The sequence below is a fragment of the Poecilia reticulata genome, chromosome 9 (genome assembly GCF_904066995.2).
Source record: "Poecilia reticulata chromosome 9, P_reticulata-male-v2, whole genome shotgun sequence".
NCBI lineage: Eukaryota > Metazoa > Chordata > Actinopteri > Cyprinodontiformes > Poeciliidae > Poecilia > Poecilia reticulata.
Window position 1 is genome coordinate 11,296,672 of NC_088838.1, and position 23,243 is coordinate 11,319,914.

General features: G+C 41.2%; 1 protein-coding gene across 3 annotated transcripts in view; it reads left to right on the forward strand.

Moving 5' to 3' along the window:
* The window catches only part of dtx1 (deltex 1, E3 ubiquitin ligase), a 56,985-nt gene extending 33,895 nt beyond the window's left edge, over window positions 1-23,090 (forward strand). For 2 of the 3 annotated variants that reach the window (XM_017306840.2, XM_008419186.3), the window contains exons 4-10: window positions 7,047-7,108; window positions 7,317-7,478; window positions 13,137-13,198; window positions 13,342-13,500; window positions 14,792-14,953; window positions 15,860-15,949; window positions 16,385-23,090. In XM_017306840.2, the coding sequence (XP_017162329.1) occupies window positions 7,047-7,108; window positions 7,317-7,478; window positions 13,137-13,198; window positions 13,342-13,500; window positions 14,792-14,953; window positions 15,860-15,949; window positions 16,385-16,609 (922 nt within the window). In that variant the 3' untranslated portion in view covers window positions 16,610-23,090. The remainder of the gene's footprint in view (window positions 1-7,046; window positions 7,109-7,316; window positions 7,479-13,136; window positions 13,199-13,341; window positions 13,501-14,791; window positions 14,954-15,859; window positions 15,950-16,384) is intronic. The other variant, XM_008419187.3, reaches the window with a different exon arrangement.
* The last annotated feature ends 153 nt before the right edge of the window (window positions 23,091-23,243 follow it).

The following is a 23,243-nucleotide window of genomic DNA, read 5'->3' on the forward strand; positions in this document are numbered from 1 at the left end:
GAGCCGACAGATCATTATTCTCCATCGAGCCGCCCCCTTGCCTTGCTCAGACGCTCCCCACCAGGATTAAAATTAATATTATAGCAAATAAATAAATCATGAGAAGATTATGTGGGCCAAACTGATGCAAGTTTGAAATGTGCTGGTGTCAGTGTTGCTCCTCTCCGCTCCACTCCGACTCCGCCGCTGCAGGGCGAAGCGGCTTTGCGTCCACCTCCTGAAACCTGCGTCAATACAGTAATTTAACAAACACTCATACATTTTTATCCACTTTTTTTTTACAATGCATCATGAGCAGATGAAGTGGATTTTAGTTCTTTATCAGCATTTTTTTTAAAACTGGGCTTAATGCCGTGGGTCTAATGAAGGATGACAATCGAGTAGGCCCTAAAAGAAAGCTGAATATTCCCTCAGGAGTGAAAGAATGGCCTCTGTGTTGCCCTGCGACAGACTGGCGACCTGTCCAGGGTGACCCCGCCTCTCGCCCGGAACGTTAGCTGGAGATGGGCACCAGCACCTCCCGACCCCACTGAGGGACAAGGGTGTATAGAAAATGGGTGGGTGGGGTGGGAGTGAAAGAATGGCACCGAGAGGAGGAGAAGAAGCCGACCCATATGCCCCGACCTGCCAGGGGCCCTGATTAATGTGGCATTACAGCATCAGCGATGAAGCTGCGGACTCTTTAAACAGTTAAATGTGTTTCTTCTGACTTAAAAACCCAGATCAAGAGACCTAAAAACAACGATCTTGTGTAAGAGTTTTTAATTTTTTTATGAAAACAGGAAAGCAGAGACAGAAAAACTTCGAGGTGAATGCGAGTCGAGAGAGGGGGAAAGCAAAAACTGTTCTCACGGCGTAAGAAGAAACGCAGTGGTGACAAAGGTTTTGTGCGGTTTGCTCAACGTCCTCCTCGGCGACGCTGAAGTGCCACAGCAGCAGAATCACAGAGGAAACGCTGAAGCTCTGTGCCTGTTCACGCTGATGCTGCGCTGTGATATGTTGCGTCTGAGCGCAGACCGACATCGCCGTTTCATCGTGAGGTGTGGGAATTTGTTTCTTTTTTGATTTTTGACTGATTAGATTCAGTTTAAATTGCAACTCCGAAGACCACGAGTGGCTCCAAAAACGAGCCTTGATTTAGTTTGAGATTTCAAAAAATAAAAAAGATTTTAAAAAATCTGAACTTGTTCAGATCAACGCCTTAATGTTTAGCTATCCCTCTGTTTTTATGCCAAGTGTCGGAAATAAATTTGGGTTTTTATCTAAGAAGAAGAGATTAATAAAATATGAGCACAGGATGTTGCAAATTTCTGAACACTTTGTGAGAGTTTTTGGGTTTTCCCGGCAGAATGAACCGAGGAGGTCTGAACAGATTTAACCGAGGCATTAAACTTTTAAGGACACATTCTCAAAGAACAACGAGATTTACAGCATACAGACTACCTGAAATATCACAAACTTCCTTAAAGTGGGTTAGGATTTTGACACAGGAGAATTATCACAGGTGATGAATTTCAGCCTGATAATTTGCTAAATTATTTCTCTAGTTGAATAAATTCTCTTAAATCCCGTTGGACTACAGAGAACTCCAATGTGTTCACTCTGTTAATGCAACCTGCCCTTATTTTGGGTTAAAACAATATAACATATTCCAAAAACTTCCCCACACATGTCCGAACAGTCCATACTTTATACTGCATAATTTTATAATCTGATGCGTTGTTTCTTTCAGAGCGGACTCCTTTGTGATGGGGGGGGAATCAGGTGTTCTCACAGATGTTGGAGTTTTCTGTGAGGAAATATTTTTTTCTCTTTCTCTTTGATCGCCTCTGCACCTGATCTGTTTGTGGCGAGAACATCTGTTGCCTGGTTAGCGAATGAGTCAGAGTTGGCATCTTTTTGTCCTCCTGTTTTGTAAAAAGCTCTTTATATGGGGAAAAAAAAAATTATCATTACTTGCACAAAAGCTGATTCTGCGTTCTGATCTCTTATACGTCATAAGACATATTTGTCTCTGCCTGTTAGAGAGGGCTACCTGCTTTGTAAGTGTGCTGCAGATTGCACATGCAAAGTATGGGTTAAAAAAAAAAGCTGCTTGATTTTTGCCCCACATTTTATCAATTGTTTTAAAAGGAATGAACGAGGGGAACTACTCCTCGGTTAAACCCCGGAAGTCGTGCAGCTGCAGGCACCGTCATCGCTGTTTGCCGTGATGGTCAGGGTCGCTGCCTCGAGATGAGGGACACGTACTTCTATATTTAAAGTAGACCGGAGAGGAGGAAGGAGTCAGAAGACGCCGTCGATTTGTCCGATTTTAAAATGCAGCTTTGGAGAAAAACCGCTTTCTAGCATTGACGGTTTGTCTCAAATGTACAGTATAAAACATCTGATGATGGACGGGAGTTTGTTTATAAGTTCAGAATGAATCTTTGTCTAGGCTAGCGGTTCTCAACGTGGGCGGTACCGCCCCCCGGGGGGCGTTCAGAGGACGGCAGGGGGCGCTGGCAGAAATTTTTACAAAAGGGGGGCGCTGGGATTCCTCTGGGGGGCGTTTGGTCGAAGGTAAATTTTGCACCTTAAATGCACAACAATACCCGTTTAGACTTTGAGCAACTTGTTAAAATTGCATTGTGTAACATTAAATCATGCTTGGCTGCAACTGTGTCAATGGCAGCTCTTCTTCTCTTCAGTGTTTGTAGCTTCTTGGCGCTGCAACGCTCCTGCTACTAGTAGCTTCACCGCATCAGTTCAGCGTTACACCGGCTGATGACCTTGCTGTGATTCACTTTGTCTGGTATTTTTGTATGTTTTGGCAGTTCTGTGATCATGTCAAAGCAGCAACTTATTTAAAAAATGTTTTATTTCCGTTTGAAAGCTGCCCGCTTTCATGGAAGGATAACAGAAAATCGCTCTTATGTAATGACTAAAATCATGATACCCTCACTTTGTATCCCTCTGAAAAAATGAACCCATTTAAATAAAGAAATCCCTCCATGGGTGATACCATGATTGAGAGCATTCATTTTATAGCATTAACACCGGTGCTGTAAGTGGTCCAGTATGAAACGGGGGTGATAGAACAACACAGCACTTTTAAATTTCAATAATCAGAATACCGAAATTGTTTCAGTTGTTTCAAAAGGTTTATGTCAGTCTGCCTTTTCCCCATCGCCCTGCACCTTAAGGAGTTTTTAAAAAAAAGACACGCACATTGGCAAAACTCTGAAACAGGAGAAGCGGGACATAAAACAGAGCGACGAACTAGATGTGAATTATGGCATAAAAATAGAGAATCCAACGCTGAACAGTGAAAAAAATCAACACATGATGTGAAACACATGACGATTAGGCGCAGCAGGTGATGAGTGAAGATGACTGATGGTGAGCGTCAATAAACATAAAATCTAGCAACAGGAAAGAAACTAAAGTGGACATGGCAATAAACCAAGAGAGGACAATACTAATCAAAGGAAACTAAATGACATTCCATGACACTTTCAATTTGACTCATTAGGATTTGATTAAGAACCAGATTTGTTCTTTGTAATTTCTGTCCAGTACCACCAGAAACTGACAGAAACACTAAAGACAAGAAGAGCTATGATTAATGTAGTTATAGTTCTATCCATGTTTTAATGTTGCAGAGCTCAGTCGTTTTGCAAATAGTTCAAAGTTTAAACTGCCATGTTGTACATCTTTTATCTGGTCATTTTGTGGAATATTTAACAACTAAAAAATGGCACAGGACAAGAATCTTTTTTCCACTCTGATTGGCTGCTCTTAGACCTACCGATTTTAACTTGAATGTTCATTGCATTTTTGTAGACACCTGTGAAAATAATTTCTATTCCCATGGCTTTTTTATTCTCTGGGAAATAATTTTGATGATAAATACAGAAGCAAGCATAAAACCCAAAACATCTACAATAGTGATAGTAATATTAATGATAAAATAATGATCAGTGTAAAGTAGCCTACAAATTCTTTGGTGGAGGGCGGTGAGGGACCTGGATAAAGGCTAGGGGGACGCTGGGCCAAAAAAGGTTGAGAAACTGGTTTAGGTGGAAAATAAAGAATCCAGAAAATGGCTTTTTTCTTCCTACCTGTAGCAGACAAAACTAACCCAAAGGTTTGTAACGATACATTTATCGTGAGGGGAGTTATCAGCTGGAACTGAAAATATCCACGAGACAAAACTGCATCTCCATGAAACGTCAAGCTGTGTTTCCGACGCCATGATAAACGTCATGTCCTGGAACAAAATGTACATGCAGACGGTACATTATGCTAAAGGATCCTTCGCTGCCCTGTCCCATTCCTTCCCCTGATGTAAATGATCTGTTTGATCATGGCACTCTGTGGACGCCATGAATTATACATGCACACATAAACAGAGGCATGTTGTCCCTCATCTGCTCTCATTTGGTTTCCATTTAAGTGTATGTTTAAGTGAGAGGGAAGATTTCCCACTGGGCAGCACTATTTTTTATTTTTTGTCTTTTTGGGTTTTTTGGGGGCGGGGGTTTGTTGTTCATTTGATGCCTCACATCATCGACCTTACCTTTGAAATTTACTGCTAAGCTAGCGTTCCTTTATCCACAGCAGTGGAAACAAACACTGGCTAAGCTCTCAATCAAGCTGATACCTTTATTGAGTGAAAGGGCAGCTGCGTGTCGTGAAGTATCGACTCGGTGTTTTGTTTTAGCTTTTTTTCCTTTCTTTTTCTTTTTTTTCCTGAGCGCCCTCTCTGAGCTGAGAGATAACATTAAGTCCTGTGTTGCGGTTTAAGGTGTGAAATCACTCTCTGTTGTTGAAAAACCTCTCGCTCTTTCGGCTGCTGCATGCTCGCACTCACAGTTAAGTTCAAAATCTTCACACTCCCTTTTTCTATGACCACAACACCAATGTGTTGTCTTGAGTTTTCATGCGACGGACCAACACAGAGCAGTGACACCGTGTAGAATTGTCATTAAAGACGACGTTACATAAAGTGAAAGTCTTGAAAGTGTGCGGATATAACTGGATATATCCTGACATTATAGACTCTATATACTGAGTAGGGAATTTCTGAGGGAAATTGGTTGTCCTGGAGTTTATGCAGGGATGTCCGATGAAAAGGTGGCTGCACTGCATGCTTTATAGAAACGTTTTATTGTGAAAATCACAGAGCGCTTTCATTCAACTTCAAAACTATGCATTGATTTCTGGTTAGAATAATAAGAGAAAACAAAGCAAAAAAATCAGCAAATCAGAACAGAGGTGAGAAACCGCACATGCTAGAGAAGGGATGGGTCACATGAGCTTCCCCACTGGGGTCTACGTTGATGTGCACCCTGCTTTGCCTCATCTGCTCCTTACTCCTTTTCTAACTAAAGTTTTGTAGACATTTGTATGCAAACTGAAGCCTCCATATCCTCTGGTCTTCATTTATGTGCAGACTATAGTGAGCTAATTACTGTCCTCAATCAAGGAACGACTTGGACTGCTTGTGAAAGCGTTGGTCAAGATTTGTCTTGACCTGTGTTGTTTTTATTTATTCATTGCTATGCTGGAGCACATAGACATTAAACCCATCTGTCTTTAAAGCAGATCATATAAATTGACTGTTGACCACTGCGCGTGCTGCAAGTATTCATGTCAGTATGACCACTGCAAATTTAGTTCAGCACAAAAAAAAAATTTATGTCAACACAAAGTGTTTTAGGAGTTTTGAACGAGTTTTATTGTGCTGTGTTTTGGTGTGAACGGAGACCTTTCTGGAAGTAACTGAATATTTACCGAGAACTTTTCAGGATTTCCAAAATGAAATCTTCTGGTTTTCTCACCTTCTTAAAGAAATCACAAACTAAGGGGAAAAAAGTCAAGCCACATTTTTGGCAGTAAATTTGTTTGGTGCATAAATTCATATTGAGAAGATCAGATTTTTTTTTGGCTCAGAGAAATGTCAGAAGGTGTTACTTGATGCCCTTTGCCAGGCTGCACAGCCAGAGAAACAGTGTTTTGAGGGAAATGGCTCAGTTATGTCAATTCAAACTAGCTAAGCTGTCACAGTGTGTTTGATTTTCCACCACAGGTAACAACAGGGTCGACTACGACTAACTTTAGAAAATGTTTACAAAAGTAGTTGGTGAAAAGTAAGGTGCTGTCCTTCTCCTTTTATAATCTTTTAACAACAAGAGCAATTGCTTTGCTTGTTATTTCTTCAGTAATGACTTCATCACTGATGAGTATTGTTTTACATCAGAGCTTGTCGGTGCTTAGGCAGGCGTGGTGCGTTCACTGGTCGTAAAAATATTGAATTGCCTAGTTACCAATGGAACAGTCAGGGATGAAGCTAAAAATTGAAAAAAAAAAATCCTCTGATTCCTGTTCGTTTATAATGGGACCTTTTTTCTTTTTTTTTCTTTTTTTTTAAAGTGAACTTCTTGTTCTGGGTATGATTTTTTTTTTTTTTTTTTTTTTTTTTTTGTTCTGAAGTTTGATGGGATTTAATACAAGCCTCTCATTCTAGCCAGAGGCCCTAAAACTCGCAAGAAACCATTATTTCTTTCGAGCTTTGGCGTCTGCTGCGCAGCATCGTGTTTCGTGCTAGAAGAGCCGATTGTAGTTCCTGAGCTCTGCTCAGCGGGGCGGCGCCGTTTCAATTGAGGTTTCAGCCCCTCGGAAAGAGTCGCTGTATCCTGCGCTATTAATACACCGCTGGCTTTTGTCCGCTCTGCTCCAGAGAGTTTGAAATGTGGGCAAGTGAACTGTCGTCTGTGTTCGCCACACAGTCCAAGCTCTCCAAATGTCATCCTGAATCAGGCTCTGCTGCGGTGCTTTGTGCACGAGTCAAGCCGTCTCAACCCATTGCAGCAGTGTCTGCTGAAGTGCTTGACATTTCAGCTTCAGTATTTATAGTGGGATGCAGGGAACAGTAGGTTGCTTTCTGGTTTTTTTTTTCCTCAGATCTCAAGTAATGGTGCACCATTTGGGCCATTTACTGTCAGCAACATTACTCACTTCTGTTTTCTGTTTTTGGCTTCTTTTTCTCTCTCTCCTTACAGCGTTCCTGCTTTACCAGTGAAAAATCTGACCGGGTCTGGACCTGTGCACCCAGCGCTAGCAGGTTAGAAATCACCACGCTTGCAGCGTATTTTTCTTAAAAAAAAAAAAAAAAAAAACACAACTAGAAGAGGTTCTCTCCGTCTGTTTTTTTCTCCCCACCTCAAAATGTTTTAATCTATAGATTTTTATCCCAAAGGAAATGAGTGACTGTCGCTGTTCTTTTCCCACTCTTCTCTGTGTTTACGTGTGCGTGCGTACATATGTATCAGGCATGACAGGTATCCTGATGTGCGCTGCAGGTCTACCCGTTTGTCTGACTCGAGCTCCAAAGCCTATCCTGCACCCACCGCCCATCAACAAGAGCGACATGAAGCCTGTGCCAGGGATCACTGGCATGCGGCGCAAAACCAAGAAGAAGCACCTGAAGAGAGGTGAGTCTGAGAAAACCGGCCTGATCAGAGCAAACAAATCGAGGTCGAACTTTTTGCACGGAAACCCCACACTGTGCGGTGGAAGGAACCGCCGATCCACCGTGTCCTGCCAAGTTTCGCAGTGCGTCTGTATTGGCTGTCTGTCCTCTGTTGTTTACATTTCATCCCATCCTCTGAAATAAACTGTTGAAGGTTTTCATGCAGGCTCTGCTTGGATTACAATACTTTGCAATCGTCATTGTTTTCTGCTGACGTTGGCAAAAACGTTTCTGGACAGCTGACGACATAAAATGATGGGTTCACCTTGCAGGATGTTCCACTAAGCTGCAATTGTAATTTGGTGAAACCAAGCTAAATTTACGTTTGGGTTAGGGTTAGTGCCACTTTTCTTAAAATGGCAGGAGGTTTCCACTGAGGTAAAACAGTTGATTAGTTTTTCTCTGATGTAACCAGTGGTGAAAGTAAGGGGGTACGGCGGGGTACTGCGTACCCCTAAAAAATTTAGTGGGGGTACGCAGTACCTGCAAGAGAGGGGAGCGGCTGTCTGCTGGAAAAAAAATCAATGGGTTCACTGTGCAGCCGTGAGTTCACACACTAATCAGCCGTGACTGATTAGTTTTTCAAGAACAATCTAAAACACGACTTAATCAGTTAATAAATAACCTTTTTTCTCATTTCATATTGTTTCTGAACTGTTCGTGCTTTACTAGAGCAGCGGTGCAATACGTCGATCGCAGAAGGTTTTGAGTCGATCTTGGCATTAGGTGACAAACTGAACGCAGCCAGGAGGCTGAGACCAGCACGTCCTCCTCTGGCTCCTTATATAAACGTTCATAACTTTATTAAAGAACAGCAACAAAAAAATCAACATAACGTGCTCAAACAACAATTATAATCTCAGTGATTATTGTTTCAACAAGGTGTTGCGCAATTCTGTGCGTTTCGGTTCCATTAACAAAATAACTAGCAGAGCAGGAGTTTAAAATGAACTAATCAACCACAGCTGTGTTCAGGGAGGCTTATTAATAATCGCAAAATAAATATCAAGCCTGAAAACCTAATATTGTAACGGACTGAATGTTATGTTTTTAAGTAATCTCTGGTTGGCTTGTGGAGTGCAGGAGGTTGCCATGGCAACGGGTGCGCTTAAATGACAGACGGAGAGTAAAAAGGTGCGACTGGTTTAGAGTTGATCACCTGTTCAGGTTGTTTTACCTTTGCCTTGGCGCATCACAGCCACTGTACTTTCTGAGCATTCAATAAACGACAAACTTGGACTATACCTCTTCTGTGTGAGTATACATCATTTACAACAAACATCAAACACGGTAAAAATGTTTCATTAAGTATTTAACAAACAAATGGCTTCTACCGCGATAATTATGTGAAATTAAATTAATTGTCTGATATAAAAAATAGTTTTGTGCTTTGAGCTCAGAGTCTGAGAGGCTTTTCCTCCATCAAACTATTTTTTTGCCTCTTATTTAGTGGAAATATTGATGTTAATGACACTTTCTCCAAAATAATAACCTTTTTCAACCTTTATAGCTCCACTGTTGAAAATGAGGCTCTAACATTCACAAATGACATTGAAATAAAATCCAGTCCAACATCTGGTTTGAGGTGATTCCTATGGAACCTGTTGGAGGAAAAATATTCCAACTTCAAAAAATGAGCGTTAACCTAACAGAGCTCTGTGGTTCCTCCTATCAGTATGAGAGTCAGGATGAGGAGGCGCCATGTTAGGAAGAGAAGTGGAAGCTGCAGGATCTTCAGAACAAACAGGTCATGATGCTGGGCTACTGGTTATCCCTCTGTCTGGACACAGGATCAATAGAACCAGTTTAAAAGCTAAAATGAATGGTTATATGCCAGACATGGAAAACTGGAATGCATCCATACCATGATGTTCAGAATTTAGGTCTCATGGCATTTCAAGGTGTCAACATTGCAGCCAATGGGCTGAAGGAAATACAGCTTTATTTTCTTTATTTTGTAGCAATTCAAGAGCTACTTCGCAAAAAAATTCATCAGCACAAAAACTCCAAAGCACACACAAAAAAAAAAATATATATATATATATATATACTTTTTTTTTTTTTTTGTCATAGTACCCCCAAGAATTTAAAACTACTTTCACCCCTGGATGTAACCAAACGTCACCGGTAAGAGACCCACAAGGAAACATGGTGGTGGCAGCGTCATTTTCTCTCCTTGCTTTTTTATTCAGATGTCACTATAGACTTCTTGTCGTGTCGTGTAAAATCCTGAAACGGTTCTAAATGCCAACTTCACCAAGAGTCTGAGCACAAGTCAAAATCAATACAACAATCATAAAATTTAACTAAATCAATAGATGGTCCAACAAAGTATTCGTTTTACGGCTGTCAAGCACATCTATGCAAGCGGGTTGTCGTGTATTTTTCACTTTCCAGATCCCGACCGAGGAGACTTTTTATTTTTCATACAGGGTACTCAATTCAACGAAGGGAGAAATTTTATATGTTTTATGTATTTTAACAGGTGTGTTGTCTTTTGTATCCACTGTATGTTGTCTGGGTGGAGCAATCTGGCCTCCAGTTAATTGCTGGTTGATGAATGCCGGCCTCCCAGTGGAGCGGCCTGGACCACAGGGCGCATAATTGATTGGGGTGACGGTGCATTTGTCCTCTCGGCCTGCCTTTTAAGATTCCCTTTGCTATACTCACACACTTTATAGCACACACACAGTAAAGTCTTTACACAAACGCAACAATAAAGCTTAGTGGTTGATCACGATGGAGATTATGTCAATGACAAATTACAGTAAAATAAATAAATGAATACATACATGTGAATCTTGTCCAATTAACAATTCTTGTCATCAAAAGTTTAGCCATAGTTTATCTCTCTCTACTATATTGACAACATGACTAATCAATTTGACTGTCGTATCCAAACTCAGTACTTATCACTCTGAAGCACTGTCTAGTTTATCCATACCCATATTTAATTTTGAGGAAGAAACTGGGATGTTGCTTTGGTATTTTGTACGAATCGCTTTGAAAAACGCACCTACCGCTTTGCAAATCTCGAAAATTGATTGGAGAAACGCACCGAAACGACTGAGGAAAAACTGTAAATAACCAGATTCCTTCTCAGTCTGGGGATCCATTAGAAAACCTTACAAGGCGGCTGGAGTGTTGCCAGATTTGCGAGTTCACTATAACAGAAGAATGCATCGTGCCAAGTTTCAAGCTGCGTGTTTGTGGCCGAAGCTACACAAACTACATCCTGTACTGGCAGCTGCAGACGGATTTCGGGTCAGACGAGTGTCGACGCTGGAAAAAGAAGCCGTAACGGGATTTAGGTGCCAGGTTAATAATCGGATATATAGGAACTGGATGATATAGGACAATTTCACAGTCAGGAAACTTGGCATAATGTAGCAGGAAATGCTCTGATGTATTAATAAGAGCCGTCTCCCTTATGGGAATAACCTGCTCCAGTGCATGCTGATTTATTGTGAGCGTTTCCTCAGGCTATCAGCAGAACTTAGCAATCGTTATTGGCTTTAATTACATTGGCGCCTCTGATGTTGTGAATAATTGAGTCAAAAAATACCTGCAGTAAAGAAAATGGGCATTTCCATTTTAATTTCATCATTGAGTAAAAAAATCATAAATCAAAGGGTTGACAAGTTTTGTTAGCTGGAAACTTTTGTATTTGTGCTTGTTTTTTCTCCATTTTTATTTTTTTTTACTTTAGCTGCATACATTTGCTCATACCAAGCAACTCTCATGTCAAAGCCTGAAGCTAACCTTTGATAGACAGAGGGTTTATTTATTCACCTGTCAAGTCTTGGTCAGTAGGACTTTTGTAATGTTTTACAAAGAAAACGTCTGAAAAAAAAGTTTGGCGCATCAAAGTGGCGCAATGAAAAATGTAACGTTCTTCTTTCCAGCCCTATTAACTACTTTGGTATTTTGCATCATTTAATATAAGCTTACAATGACAATAACATTAGAAATTATAGACTTTGTGACCAATATTAGCAGGGATATTGACCCTGTCTGTAATCGTAGAATAAAAACTCACGTAAACTGGGTGGCACTGAGCAGCCTGGAGATTAGCGGGGTTTTTTTTGTTGTTTTTTTTTATTCTCACTTTGCTTATTGCACATAAAAAAAAACTGTCTGGGAGGTTTCTGATCTGACTAATTAAGCCCTCCCAGTTGTGCAATATCCTTTTATTCGTGCACCTATATCTCTCTCCTCTTTCCTGTTCTCTCTCCTCCCTCTCTGCTTGTTCTGTGCCGAAGCTTTTTTGTCTCTTTCCACCGCTGCCCCTGCTTTTGCTCGCTGGCTGTGCCTCAAATGAACAAACAAAGGCTCATGGGGGAGAGAGGTTGCCTATAAGCGTATTAGGGGTGTAAGCTTTGTGTGTGCGTGTGTGTGTGTGTGCGTTTGTGTGTGTGCTCTCAGCCATGGTAGCCTGGTTGCACACAGGGATTATCAGGGAGTGTAGGGAAAGGCTGTTTGTTATGTGCCGGTTTGAAGGTGACCTCCTCTTTAACATCACACGTCTGGACCATATACGGGCAAAGCATATTTTTTTATTATAAAAAAACATCAGTAAAAATCCCAGTGCCACATTTGCAAACACTATTTTTTTTTTTAAGATGCAACAATATTTTAAAATAAATTCATGTTCCGTCATTGCAGGAGAATCTCAATCTGGAAAATGTAGAAAAATCGAACCTTTAATTTGTAAAGTAGAGCTAAAACCCCACAAAAAGAAGTAATTATTAGTATTTAGATTAAACTAGATCATTTTAAGGCTTATTTTAAGGTGATCCCAGTTTCTAGGAATGTTTCATTAATAATAAATGACGTGCTGTTTCCCTGAGGGTTTAAATATGTCATGATACAGAGGACCATTTCATTTAGCCACTGGCCTATAGGCCGGAGGAGGATCCATATTTATTTTGTCACCATAGATTATGAGCAGAATATAGTAAGGTAAATAAAAAATAAAAAAAAAAGTCAAAGCTCACCGTTTTAGGACAAGTTTCCTTAACAAACATGAGACGCAGTTCACATCTTAGCCACGAACCGGGGAACCAGGAAAATCATTTTCGTCATAATTTTAAAAAGACAAACATGGACTTTGCTGAGCTCTGCTAGCAGCTTAACTGGATCTCTGTGCTTTGGTTTGTGAGAATATAAAGGTTTTTTTGTAGTAGGCGTGGCTTGAAACGAAGCATAAATATGTGAAAAAGCCGTTCGGTGTCGCGTACAATGACGAACCTGAGATGGTATGTTTCTTTTCCGAAGGCACAGGGAGCCTATGTAGCTAGAGTGCATGGCACAATGAAACTATGCATAATGAAAATGGGTCGGCATCGAGTCTTTCAGCAGGATAATGATTTTTTGATGTTGCCTAATTAACAGAAATGCTTCACCTAACATAAAATCAACCTTATCGCAATGAGAACCTGAGAGCCAAGTCATATAAAACCTGTTGGGGGCAGGGGGGGCGGAGCGTCGTAGGAAAGAAAGCAGGGTCAGAGAAATTTGAGCTGCATTATCACATTTTTAAGTTGCATTATCACAATTACTTCAGGTTTTGCTACAATTAGTTGGAGGATCATTTCTTTTTGTTTGATTTCATAACCAGGCAAAAACCCGGAGGATGTGGTCCGAAGATACACAGAGAAGATTAAAGTGGTGCCAGACGAGGTAAAAAAAAAAAAAACAGCAAAAAGTTTCCTATCTACCAACAGATGCAATCTGTCACTATTCAGTATCCTAACTGGGTGTGAAAGACTCACACACACACACAAAACCATGGCAGCAGATGTATTTCTGGTTGGCTCTTCCAGGACTGTACCATCTGCATGGAGAGGCTGGCGATGTCATCGGGCTACGAAGGCATCCTGCAGCACAAAGGCATCAAGCCAGAGTTGGTGGGCAAACTTGGCAAATGTGGTCACATGTACCATCTGCTGTGCCTGGTGGCCATGTACAACAATGGCAATAAGGTGGGTAAAAGCTTGCGAGCCAGACGTTGTTATGATGTCGCTCCAGGCTCAAATAAACCTTTCGATATCTCAGAGCTCGACTGGTTCTCACGACGCCGATAAATTATCGGGCCTAGAACCTGCGGCGCACGCAGATGGGGGGGGGATCTTATGCGCTCTCGGTGCATCGGTCGTGTCAGCACGGCGTTTCATAAAATCACGGTGAATTCTGTTCGTTTCATTTTGACTCCTTGAAATGCAGAAAGCGCATTTAGTCGACCATAATCGGTTCTTCTGATTGCATCTTAAAAATGCGCGTGGAGCTAACGAGCAGCGTGGGGACAGTCTCAAAGGTTTTGTCCTTCACTTTTCAGCTTTTGTGCTAATCATAGCATTAAATATGGCATTTACAAATTATAACAATGCCTTTCAACAAGTATGCAAAGTACTTGATCACTCAAAGTGCCAAACCCCCTCCTTTCTCCTCTCTCCTCTCTTACCACCTACACGGGTTCACCGATGAATGTTCAGTTTTAAGTTTCAAAAAGAAAAACGAATGTCGTGCATTAAAAGGGCTCCGTTGTTCTGCCTAAACAGGTTTCATTTTTTTGTGGGGAAAAAAAATGTAAATGTCTTACTTAACCTTTTTAATAGCATAACTTCACATTGCTTCTCACATGAGTTTAGACTTTTACTCTGAAATGCAACTGTACTTCGGTTTTTATTTACTTTTATTTGCTGGAGTTATGCAAAAAAAAAGAAGAAAAAAAACATGCATCATTTCATCGAGCTCAATTTTAACGTGCTGATTTTATCACAAGACGCATACTGCAACAAAAACCCCTGAAAGTTGGTAAATGACAGGCTGTTTCTAACGACCTTCTTTACAGCAACAAATATGATCCAGGAAATAAAAAAATAATTTTTTTCTAAATGTTGAATTAATTAATTTTTTTCAGTTAAGCTACCCAACTGGTTTTTTTTTTTTATTAATAATGAACTAACTAAGATTAACTTTTTTTTTATCCACAAGCAAACCTAGACTGAATAACTCGCAGACATCTACAATCAATAAAATCTTTAGACATGATCACTGCGCGTCTCAGTTGGTACAAGTTTGGTATTCTGAAAACATGAAGTGAGATAAAAAGTTTTTTAACTTGAGGACTTTAAAGTTTTGATCACAAATTGCCTTCAGATCGTCTCAGACAGAGTATTGTATTTCTCTCACTGAAGTCTTTAACTGACGCGCCAGCAGCAGCAGCAGTCATTCTTGCGTGATTGACCCTAAGCTCGCTTTCTTTGCAACCAGGACGGCAGCCTGCAGTGCCCAACGTGTAAGACAATCTACGGGGAGAAAACAGGCACCCAACCCCCTGGGAAGATGGAGTACCACGTCATCCCCCACTCTCTGCCCGGCTACTCGGAATGCAAAACTATCCGCATCGTGTACGACATCCCCGCCGGGATCCAGGTGAGGCCCGTCTCATTTCACCGGATCCAACGCAGCTGCCTCCTCGTATCGATCCGCTGTCTCTCGCCGCGCGTCTGAATCTCTTCAGCCGCTTTATCTGCTTCGTTTCGTCAGAAGGACACTTGTGCAGAAAGGTGAAGCGCTTGCTTGGGACTTGGAGGAAACTGCAGTCTCAGTGCTGTGGGAGTGGTTTGTCTTTTGGCGCGTTGCTGTCCCAGTCGGAGACTCTGAAGACCAGAGCGCTGCGTATTTTATCCTGACTGCTGAGATTAGCATTAACGGAGACAATAAACTGACCTTTTCCCTCCACCGGCAGAGAAGCCTCCGCGTCCCCAGGGTCAGAATACTCGAGGTCACGACCACTCCGGTCAGCGCCGCAGCACGATTCATCATTAGCAGGGACATTACTGGAGGTCTGCTGAGTTTCTCTGTGCCCTCTCCCTCCACACTACGCATGACACCCTGACGGCTTTCAGTAGATTTCAGAGCTCGAGTAAAACGTTACAATAGTATTATTGGTAAGGCGATCTCTTATCGCGACGTTTGAGGGAAATGTCTGACATAACAGCGGGACCTTCTTCAAAAGAAACAAGGACGACAAAACGATTCATCTCAAAATGTTAATATCAGATTTTGGGAAACACGTTTTAGTTATAGCGATTGCATGTTTCTCTTCTTATCAATATGATGTGATTTCATTTCCACATGGAGGAGGCGGGGCTTGAAACAGCCTTTCTGAAACATTATCAAGTACTGTACGCGCTACATCCTCGCTCACCAAGGGCCGTTTAAGTAACGCTGACGATAAAGCTTGTCGTGTGGGCGCCGTGGAGATTTCCAGCACTGTTGAGCTGTACTTGGTTTAAGAAAAGAGTCTAAAAATGTGTTTTCTGTTCTTCACGTCAGACCAATGAGCACCCCAACCCCGGCAAGAAGTTCAGTGCGAGAGGCTTCCCTCGACACTGCTACCTTCCCGACAACGAGAAAGGCAGGAGGGTGAGCGCCGACTTCTGTCCCAGGAAGTAAACGTGCTGCGCAAAGGCAGCAGATGATCTACAGCCGATCAACGGTTTCGTAGATGTGCAAGCACTGATTTTTAGGATTTTTTTTTTTTTACTGGAAATGATGGTTTTTCTTCTTTCTTTGTATAAATGATGTGTCTCTCTCTGCATCTGCATGTATATGTAAATTTAATCAAATCCTGCAGGTTATGGGAGGGAGGTATCTAATTACTCAAAGAGGAATAAGTGAATTTCATGTGACTGAGGTCAAACTGTTGTGTTCACAGCCAAACAGACTTTAAAAAGAAACTGGAAGAACAGTTAAAAGGAAATAAACAATATAAAAATATATATTTTTATTTTACCTTTTGTCCAAAGTTGGACTTATAAAACTTCCCCTGTTTTTTTTTTTTGCTTTCTGAATCTCCAGGTCCTAAAACTCCTCATCATGGCGTGGGACCGCCGCCTCATCTTCACCATCGGCACATCCAGCACTACGGGGGAGTCGGACACGGTCGTGTGGAATGAGATTCACCACAAGACGGAGTTTGGCTCCAACCTGACCGGCCACGGCTACCCCGACCCCAACTACTTGGACAATGTCTTGACGGAGCTGTCGGCTCAGGGCGTCGGCGAGGACAATCTGAAGGACTGACGTGCCGGCCACAACGGCGACCAGCAACACGGCGTCCTTCAGAGAACAAAGGGACGATGCATGACGCGCCAGTCTCTACGTCTGGCGACTCCTTAACAGCTTACAGCCTGAGACGTTCCTTCAGAAGTGGCTGACTAAGAGCAATAGAAGCAGAAACCAATGGTTCAGATTTTATGTTTGATCTCCACCCAGCTGTCTCCCGATCCATGCCTTGAGGATGTCGAGTCCCGCAGCGATGAGCTCCCTCCCTCCGAGAGGAGGATGCGAGGTTGGTTTTATACTCGTGTAGGGAGCTGCAGGCTGCAGTTTGCACGTGAAACCCCTTTTAGACTTAAACCCCCTAAAGAGCTCTACGCTTGCGCGTTGGAAGGTCAGGGTCCAAATCAGACGTGTTTTAAAGGCTAAGCTTTTGAATGCATGACCCCGACTAATGCTGCATAATGAATGTCGAGCAAATACGGCAGGCTCGGTTGTTGCCTGTCATAACAAAGATACGCAGGAGAGAATTTCTAACCCTAATTTGTTTTTGCTTTGCTGTTTTTGATTCCACGATTGATAATTGCAGTTTGGTGTTTTGCAAAAGTATTCACACCCCTTGTCACATCATCACCACAAAGTTCAATTGGGATTTCGTGCAGCAAGCTCACGCGAGACAGCGCGTAGTTAAGTGAAACGGAAAACGATGGTTTTCAAAATCTTTTACAAATAACCTTTTACTACAACTGCAGCAATTCTTTTGGGACCTTTTGTCTAGGTCTGGGCTTTGACTGGGCCGTCTAACTCATTACCACGTGCTTCTGCCTACGTCATTCTGTTGTGGCTCTCGCTGTTTGCTTCGGGTTGTTGTCCTGATGAGCCTGCGCTCGTCTTCAGATTCTTCTGTTTTCTTCCATTACTGCCGTTTAATTAGCTCCGTTCATCTACCCATTAACACCAACCAGCTCCTCCGCCCCAGCTGAAGAAAATGACGCTGCCGCCATCTTGTTTCGCCATGGGGATGGTGTGTTCATGGTGATGTGTGGTGATCTCCACAAAGGAAAATGCAAATAAAAATACTTAAAAGTTTGCGGCTGGGGGTGTGAATACGAAGCAAACCGCCTGGGCAACTTTTAAGATGAAAATCCCTGATTTGGTGAAAGCTATTTAAGGTCATCTTCAACTTTTATTTATATTTGTTTACCAATCAGCATTCTGCAGAGGTGCAGATCCAAACGTATATTTTGGATTTGCTGGGCGGAGAGAGGTCTCACACGGGCCGAAACTAAGCCTGCAACTAACAGGATGTCGAGGTTGTGCAGCAGGATTTCGTTGAAGGTCAAACTCATCCGTTTCGTCTGCGATGCTGATGAGGCCGACCTCTGCACGAACAGAAAGCCCGCTTTGTTATTATTCTCCGCTGTCGAAAGTTTCCCCGGCCGTCGGCTCGATCCATCACGCCCGACCATACGGGAGGAGCGAGAGCGCAATCGCCTGCTGCGAGGCGTCGCAGTGCCTGTTTTAAGTCCTTGAGTGTAACAGCTGAGCGCCCAGATGGACGTTCCCCTCTCAGACACCAACGATTTTTCCTCTTCCGAGCTCGCCTGCGACACACAAGCCTCCCGTGACGGGCAGCACACCAAGCTCCACAGCCCATACGGCGAGGCAGTGGAACATTTCATTTCCCCGACCGAGCTCACGCAGAGTTGCTTTAAGCTGATCCTGACGCACGGCTTCGACCTCGCTTCTTCTCAGCCGTAGAGGTAAAGAGGGGTGCAAAATTTCATCTTGCGCTTTGGCAGAGAAGGTTTTTTTTTTGTTTTTGTTTTTTTTTCCTGCATTCTCCTCATTTGTAACATCTGAGAGCTTTGAGCTTCTCGAGGCCCTCATAATGTATCCTTGCAACCTGTCGGTGGATAATCCTCCTGAGTGTATGTGATCAATTCGACGAGTTGGGTCGGGGGCTGAATCATAGTCTTCCATAGCACCTTGAGGCAACTTTTCTGTTTAATCAGTTTATTTTATTTTATTTTATTCTTTTTTTAGAAGATGTCTAAAATTGCTATTTACTGTCTTTTTTAAGTTGATGTTTATAAACTGGCTTGCGATGCTTTAAAGAAAAAAAAAAATATATATATATATATATATACATATATATGTATGATATATAATTGCAGATGTGATATACCTTTAATTTCGAGCTCAGTTTGAGTCGGTGGCGTAAGTTTAGTTTATTTTTATACTCTTATATATATGGAAAAAATAAACAAAAAAAAGATTGTCCCACATATTTATACGCAAACACATGTCAAAAATGGATTCTGGCAAAGTTTATCAGTTTGTCAGGGACTGAATCATGTCATGAACGTTGTATATTACAAGTAGTGTTAGAAAGCGCCTGTCGTTACCTTAACGTAGAATCTGCATTGCTGATTGCCTGTCGGACGCCAGTAAATCCAGTAAATCAACTTTCGTTATTGGCGAGGGAAGGTTAGCATGAAGATATTTTTCATTTTTTCTTTTTTTTTCCCCAATGAGTTAGGCCACTTTCCCTCTTCTACTTACCTGCCCAGAACTTGAAATCCTTTCTGTGCAGTCTGAAGGTGAAATTGCAGATATAAATGAAAGAGGTTGTTTTAGCAAAAATGAAACATTAGACCAGCACGTAAACCAAATCAAAGACCATAAAAACAATCATCTTTATCATCAGTCATCATTGGTCGTTTGCAATAATGTGAGTTAGAAATGAATTCCCAGTCTGATAATTTAACACTCAGCCCAACAAGATAACCCCAAAAAAATGCTTGACATATTTCTTACAAGTTAATGTTTATGGTCATATAAAAAGAAACAAACAAAAAATCTGCTCCCTGTTGCTTGGAAGCAGGAATATTTCCATTGGTGTCAAATAATGCTAAAATAAACCAACACATGCTGATAGTGTTTGGAAATGTATCTCACTCCCTCTTTCTTTGGTACCCTGGGTAAAGATGTGGTACGGAAAATGAAAAGAAAAACAAAAGTATAGTTTTTTTAGTCGAGATAAAATTCCAGTTTAAGAGAAATTTGCTTTATTTTATTTATTTATTTATTTTTCCTCAAATTACAGGTACCACAATTATTGGAACCCCTTACAATTCGTTAGGATGAATTAACACAAGCATTTTTATTTCTTTAACACATCTTACTCCGATCCGCTCAGGTAAATTATAGTTGGCCGATACGATGCAGAGGCCAATATGCTCTTAGCCACATCTTAAATGGGAAAGACAAGAGAACATACTTTTCCAGTTGGGCTGCAGCATATTGATCATTATAAGTAGCTGAAAGGAAAAAGACATACTGGAACTCCAAAAAATGATCTGAGTGTGAGTTTTGTCAGTAAGAAACTATAGGTTTATCTTTGGCCCTTGACACTTGGTTGATAAGGGGCAGGGTGTCTCAATGAAAGATACATTTAAGAGTTTTAACACATCTTTACCAGGACTACCAATGAGTGTACAGGGTACAAAGTTGTGCACATTTGCGATTCCACAAAAACAGGATAACTGAAGATAGTTTTGGATTGAGTGACACAAAAGAATGAATAAATTTCCTCAATTCATGTGTGGAACCTAAACAAGGTTTATATATATATATATATATATATATATAGTGTGTGTGTGTAATAAGTAGTTGGTAACCTACCAAGACAAGCTTCCACATTAAATGTAAATTAAATGGAGGACAAAAGCACAGAAAAGCTCCTTTACTCTATAAATGTCTGCAGTACCGTCAGTCACCAGCGGCTGGGTAACGCACCCTTACTGTAGGCAACAAGTTGAAATAAAAGGCTTGTGTCTGTAGAGTTATCCTTAACTGTGTGTGTGTGTGTGTGCGTGCGTGCGTGCGTGTGTGTGCGCGCGCACCTGACACTTTTGCCAAGTTATTAACTGGAAAACAAGCATGTTGGCTCATAGCAAGAACAAAAGCTGCAAAACGGTCCCCAGAACCAAAGACATCAGCTGTTAGAAAAGGTATTTATTATCTAAATTGTCCTGCAATTTTTTTGTGTGTTATCTGTTTTAAACAAAAACCAAAAAAAAAAAAAAACTTCTGAAGAATTACAGTACAATGTTTGACCCAGATGTTAAAAACGGTCACTGTTCCAGGAGTTTCCTCCTTCACACCTTCCTGACACTTTAAAAAAAAGATAAATAAATAGACGGGACAGCAGGAGAGAAAGCTGTGAATCAGGGATTTTATTTTTTTGTTTTGTTCCTTCGTTCTTTCGATGTAGGATGAAGTTTCGGTAACGGAGAGAAAATGATCTGCCTGAATATAAAGAGAGAGAAGGCTTTTATGCAATTTCCTATTTTTAAGCTCTAGTGCGCGGCTTGTCTGTAGCAGGACGGCAGATTTCTGGTTTATATGACAACGGATGTTTCCTTTATAGTTTGCCTACCTCCTGGTTTATGAGCAAAAGGGGGGGTGGGTTCAGTCTGAGGACGTTAAAATGCTATGTATTTGAAAACATATATTTTTATGTATTTTTTAATGATTGTCTCCAAAAGGAATCTTATGTAACATTACTGCTTCGTTCTGTTTATTCACTTCATACTTTTGCATTTGATTAGAGGCGGAATAAGTGGTCAGAGCTATTATTACATAATATATTTACAGCTGTACTCTCTTGTAGTGTCTGCTGAAAACTGTGGAAATGTAATGGTTTTTTTTCCCCCCGTGTGTGTGTGTGTGTGTGTGTGTGTGTGTGTGTGTGTGTGTGTGTGTGTGTGTGTGTGTGTGCGTGTGCGCGCGTGTATGTGTGTGTCCAGTAAACAAAGCTTACGTTCATGTCCTTTCAAGATGCAGTAATGTTCTCCTAGAGGTGCATGTCAGCCAAACTGTAAGTGTATTGACAATGCATAGTTCTGTCTATGAAAACATCATAGTGTCTTCTGGGAAAAAAAAAAAAAAGATTGATTTATTGAATTCTTTAGTTGGTTAGAAAGATCTTATTGCCTATATTGGTTTTGATTTACAGGCACATCTGTATAAATAAAAAATATCATCAAAAGTACTTTTATTTCAGTTATTTAATTCGCCAAGTGAGACTTATCTCTATAGGTTCGTTACACACATTCTGACGTATTTTAATCGTTACGTACTTCTGTTCGTTTTCTTTGTTGTAGCTCACAACTTATGAAAGACTAAAATTCAGTTCATCAGAAAATACATGCGAGTATTGCAAAAGACAAAAAAAAAAATCTATAACATGAAAAATGTTGTCGCTTACGCAATCATGAAGCAGACGGCTTATTCCACAGTTAACCAGCAGGTCAGTCTTTGACACAAAAGTCACTGCTAAAGAAGCTGGTTTTCCCTCCACTGCATTTTTCATTAACACCCTTTTATACAGCGTTTTGTAAAGAGGCAGCTACGTACTGTTGCTTATTCACTTTTACGTTTTTCCTTCCCCTTAACTTTCCATTAGCATGCTTGCATGCAGCACTCTTAACAGGTAGCATGTCCCCCTTTTTCCGCTTCGCCTTTCTTCCACTCAACTTTCCATGAACACACTTGTGTATAAGAACCATCTACCACACTTTTTCCTTCTACTGAACCTTCCATTAACATGTGGCGCTATGTGAAAAGCCAGTTTTCTTTAGCAATGATCGCTGTTGCATATCCGCCCCTTTCTGCACCACACTTTTTCCCTTAAACTTAACTCTCCGTCGATGTGTTTGGATTTGTTGTTTCCCTTCCTTTGGAAACATATCAGCGATTGACTGCTGGACAACCGTCAGCAGTTTTCCCACGATCGCTTTAGCCATTACACAACATTTTCCACACAACACAATCTATACAATGTTTTTTTTTTTTTTTTTACTTTTTGAATAGATCTATGAAAATAACATTTTGATGATATTCTGGTTTATTGAGATGAACCTGTTTGAGGCAGCACCAGGTGTCTACAAACTCCATATGGTATTTAAAGTTTTGATTTTTTTTTTAATGCATTTAGGTGGCCATTTCAATAAATATTTTAAAGGGTCACTTATTGTTAATCGATTTAACCTCCAGCAGTGTGACATTAACAAAAATGCAAGCTATTGAGACACTGATTAAACTATAAAGGGCTTCTTAATCAATCAGTCTTTATTGAATTGTGATGACCTTGTTGCATGTCTGTGTGTTCCTTGTGGAAAAAAAAAATAAATATATGTGCCCTGTGAGGCTCTGAGGGATTTTCTCACCTTGACTCTGATTCCACCCAGCTTCCCTCCCAACCCCTCCTCCTTTCTTTTGTTTCTTTTTTTTGTCTGAACAACCTCAGAGATGTGATGTGCTCTTACTTGGGCTGCTGCAGACGGCTCTCTGCTCCGCTCCTCGTTCCGTGGATCGAAATGAGCTTCGAGGGAGCTGCAGAGACGCTTCTCGCCGGCAGTAAATCTGCTTTACGGTCATTTTTTGTTACTCTGACTGTTGGAGCTGTGGTTGGTGAAAATAAAAGTGAGCTCTGGGATCTGTCGGTGTCTGGATTCATTCAGTCCCCCCATTCAACACCGGCAGCTCCTGGATCGGCTCCTTTCCGGTTCGTGGTTTTGATTGAACGATTCGTTCGACCGATGGAGCTTTATGGGATCAGCTGCTGCAGCGTCACATTATTCGCCAAGTC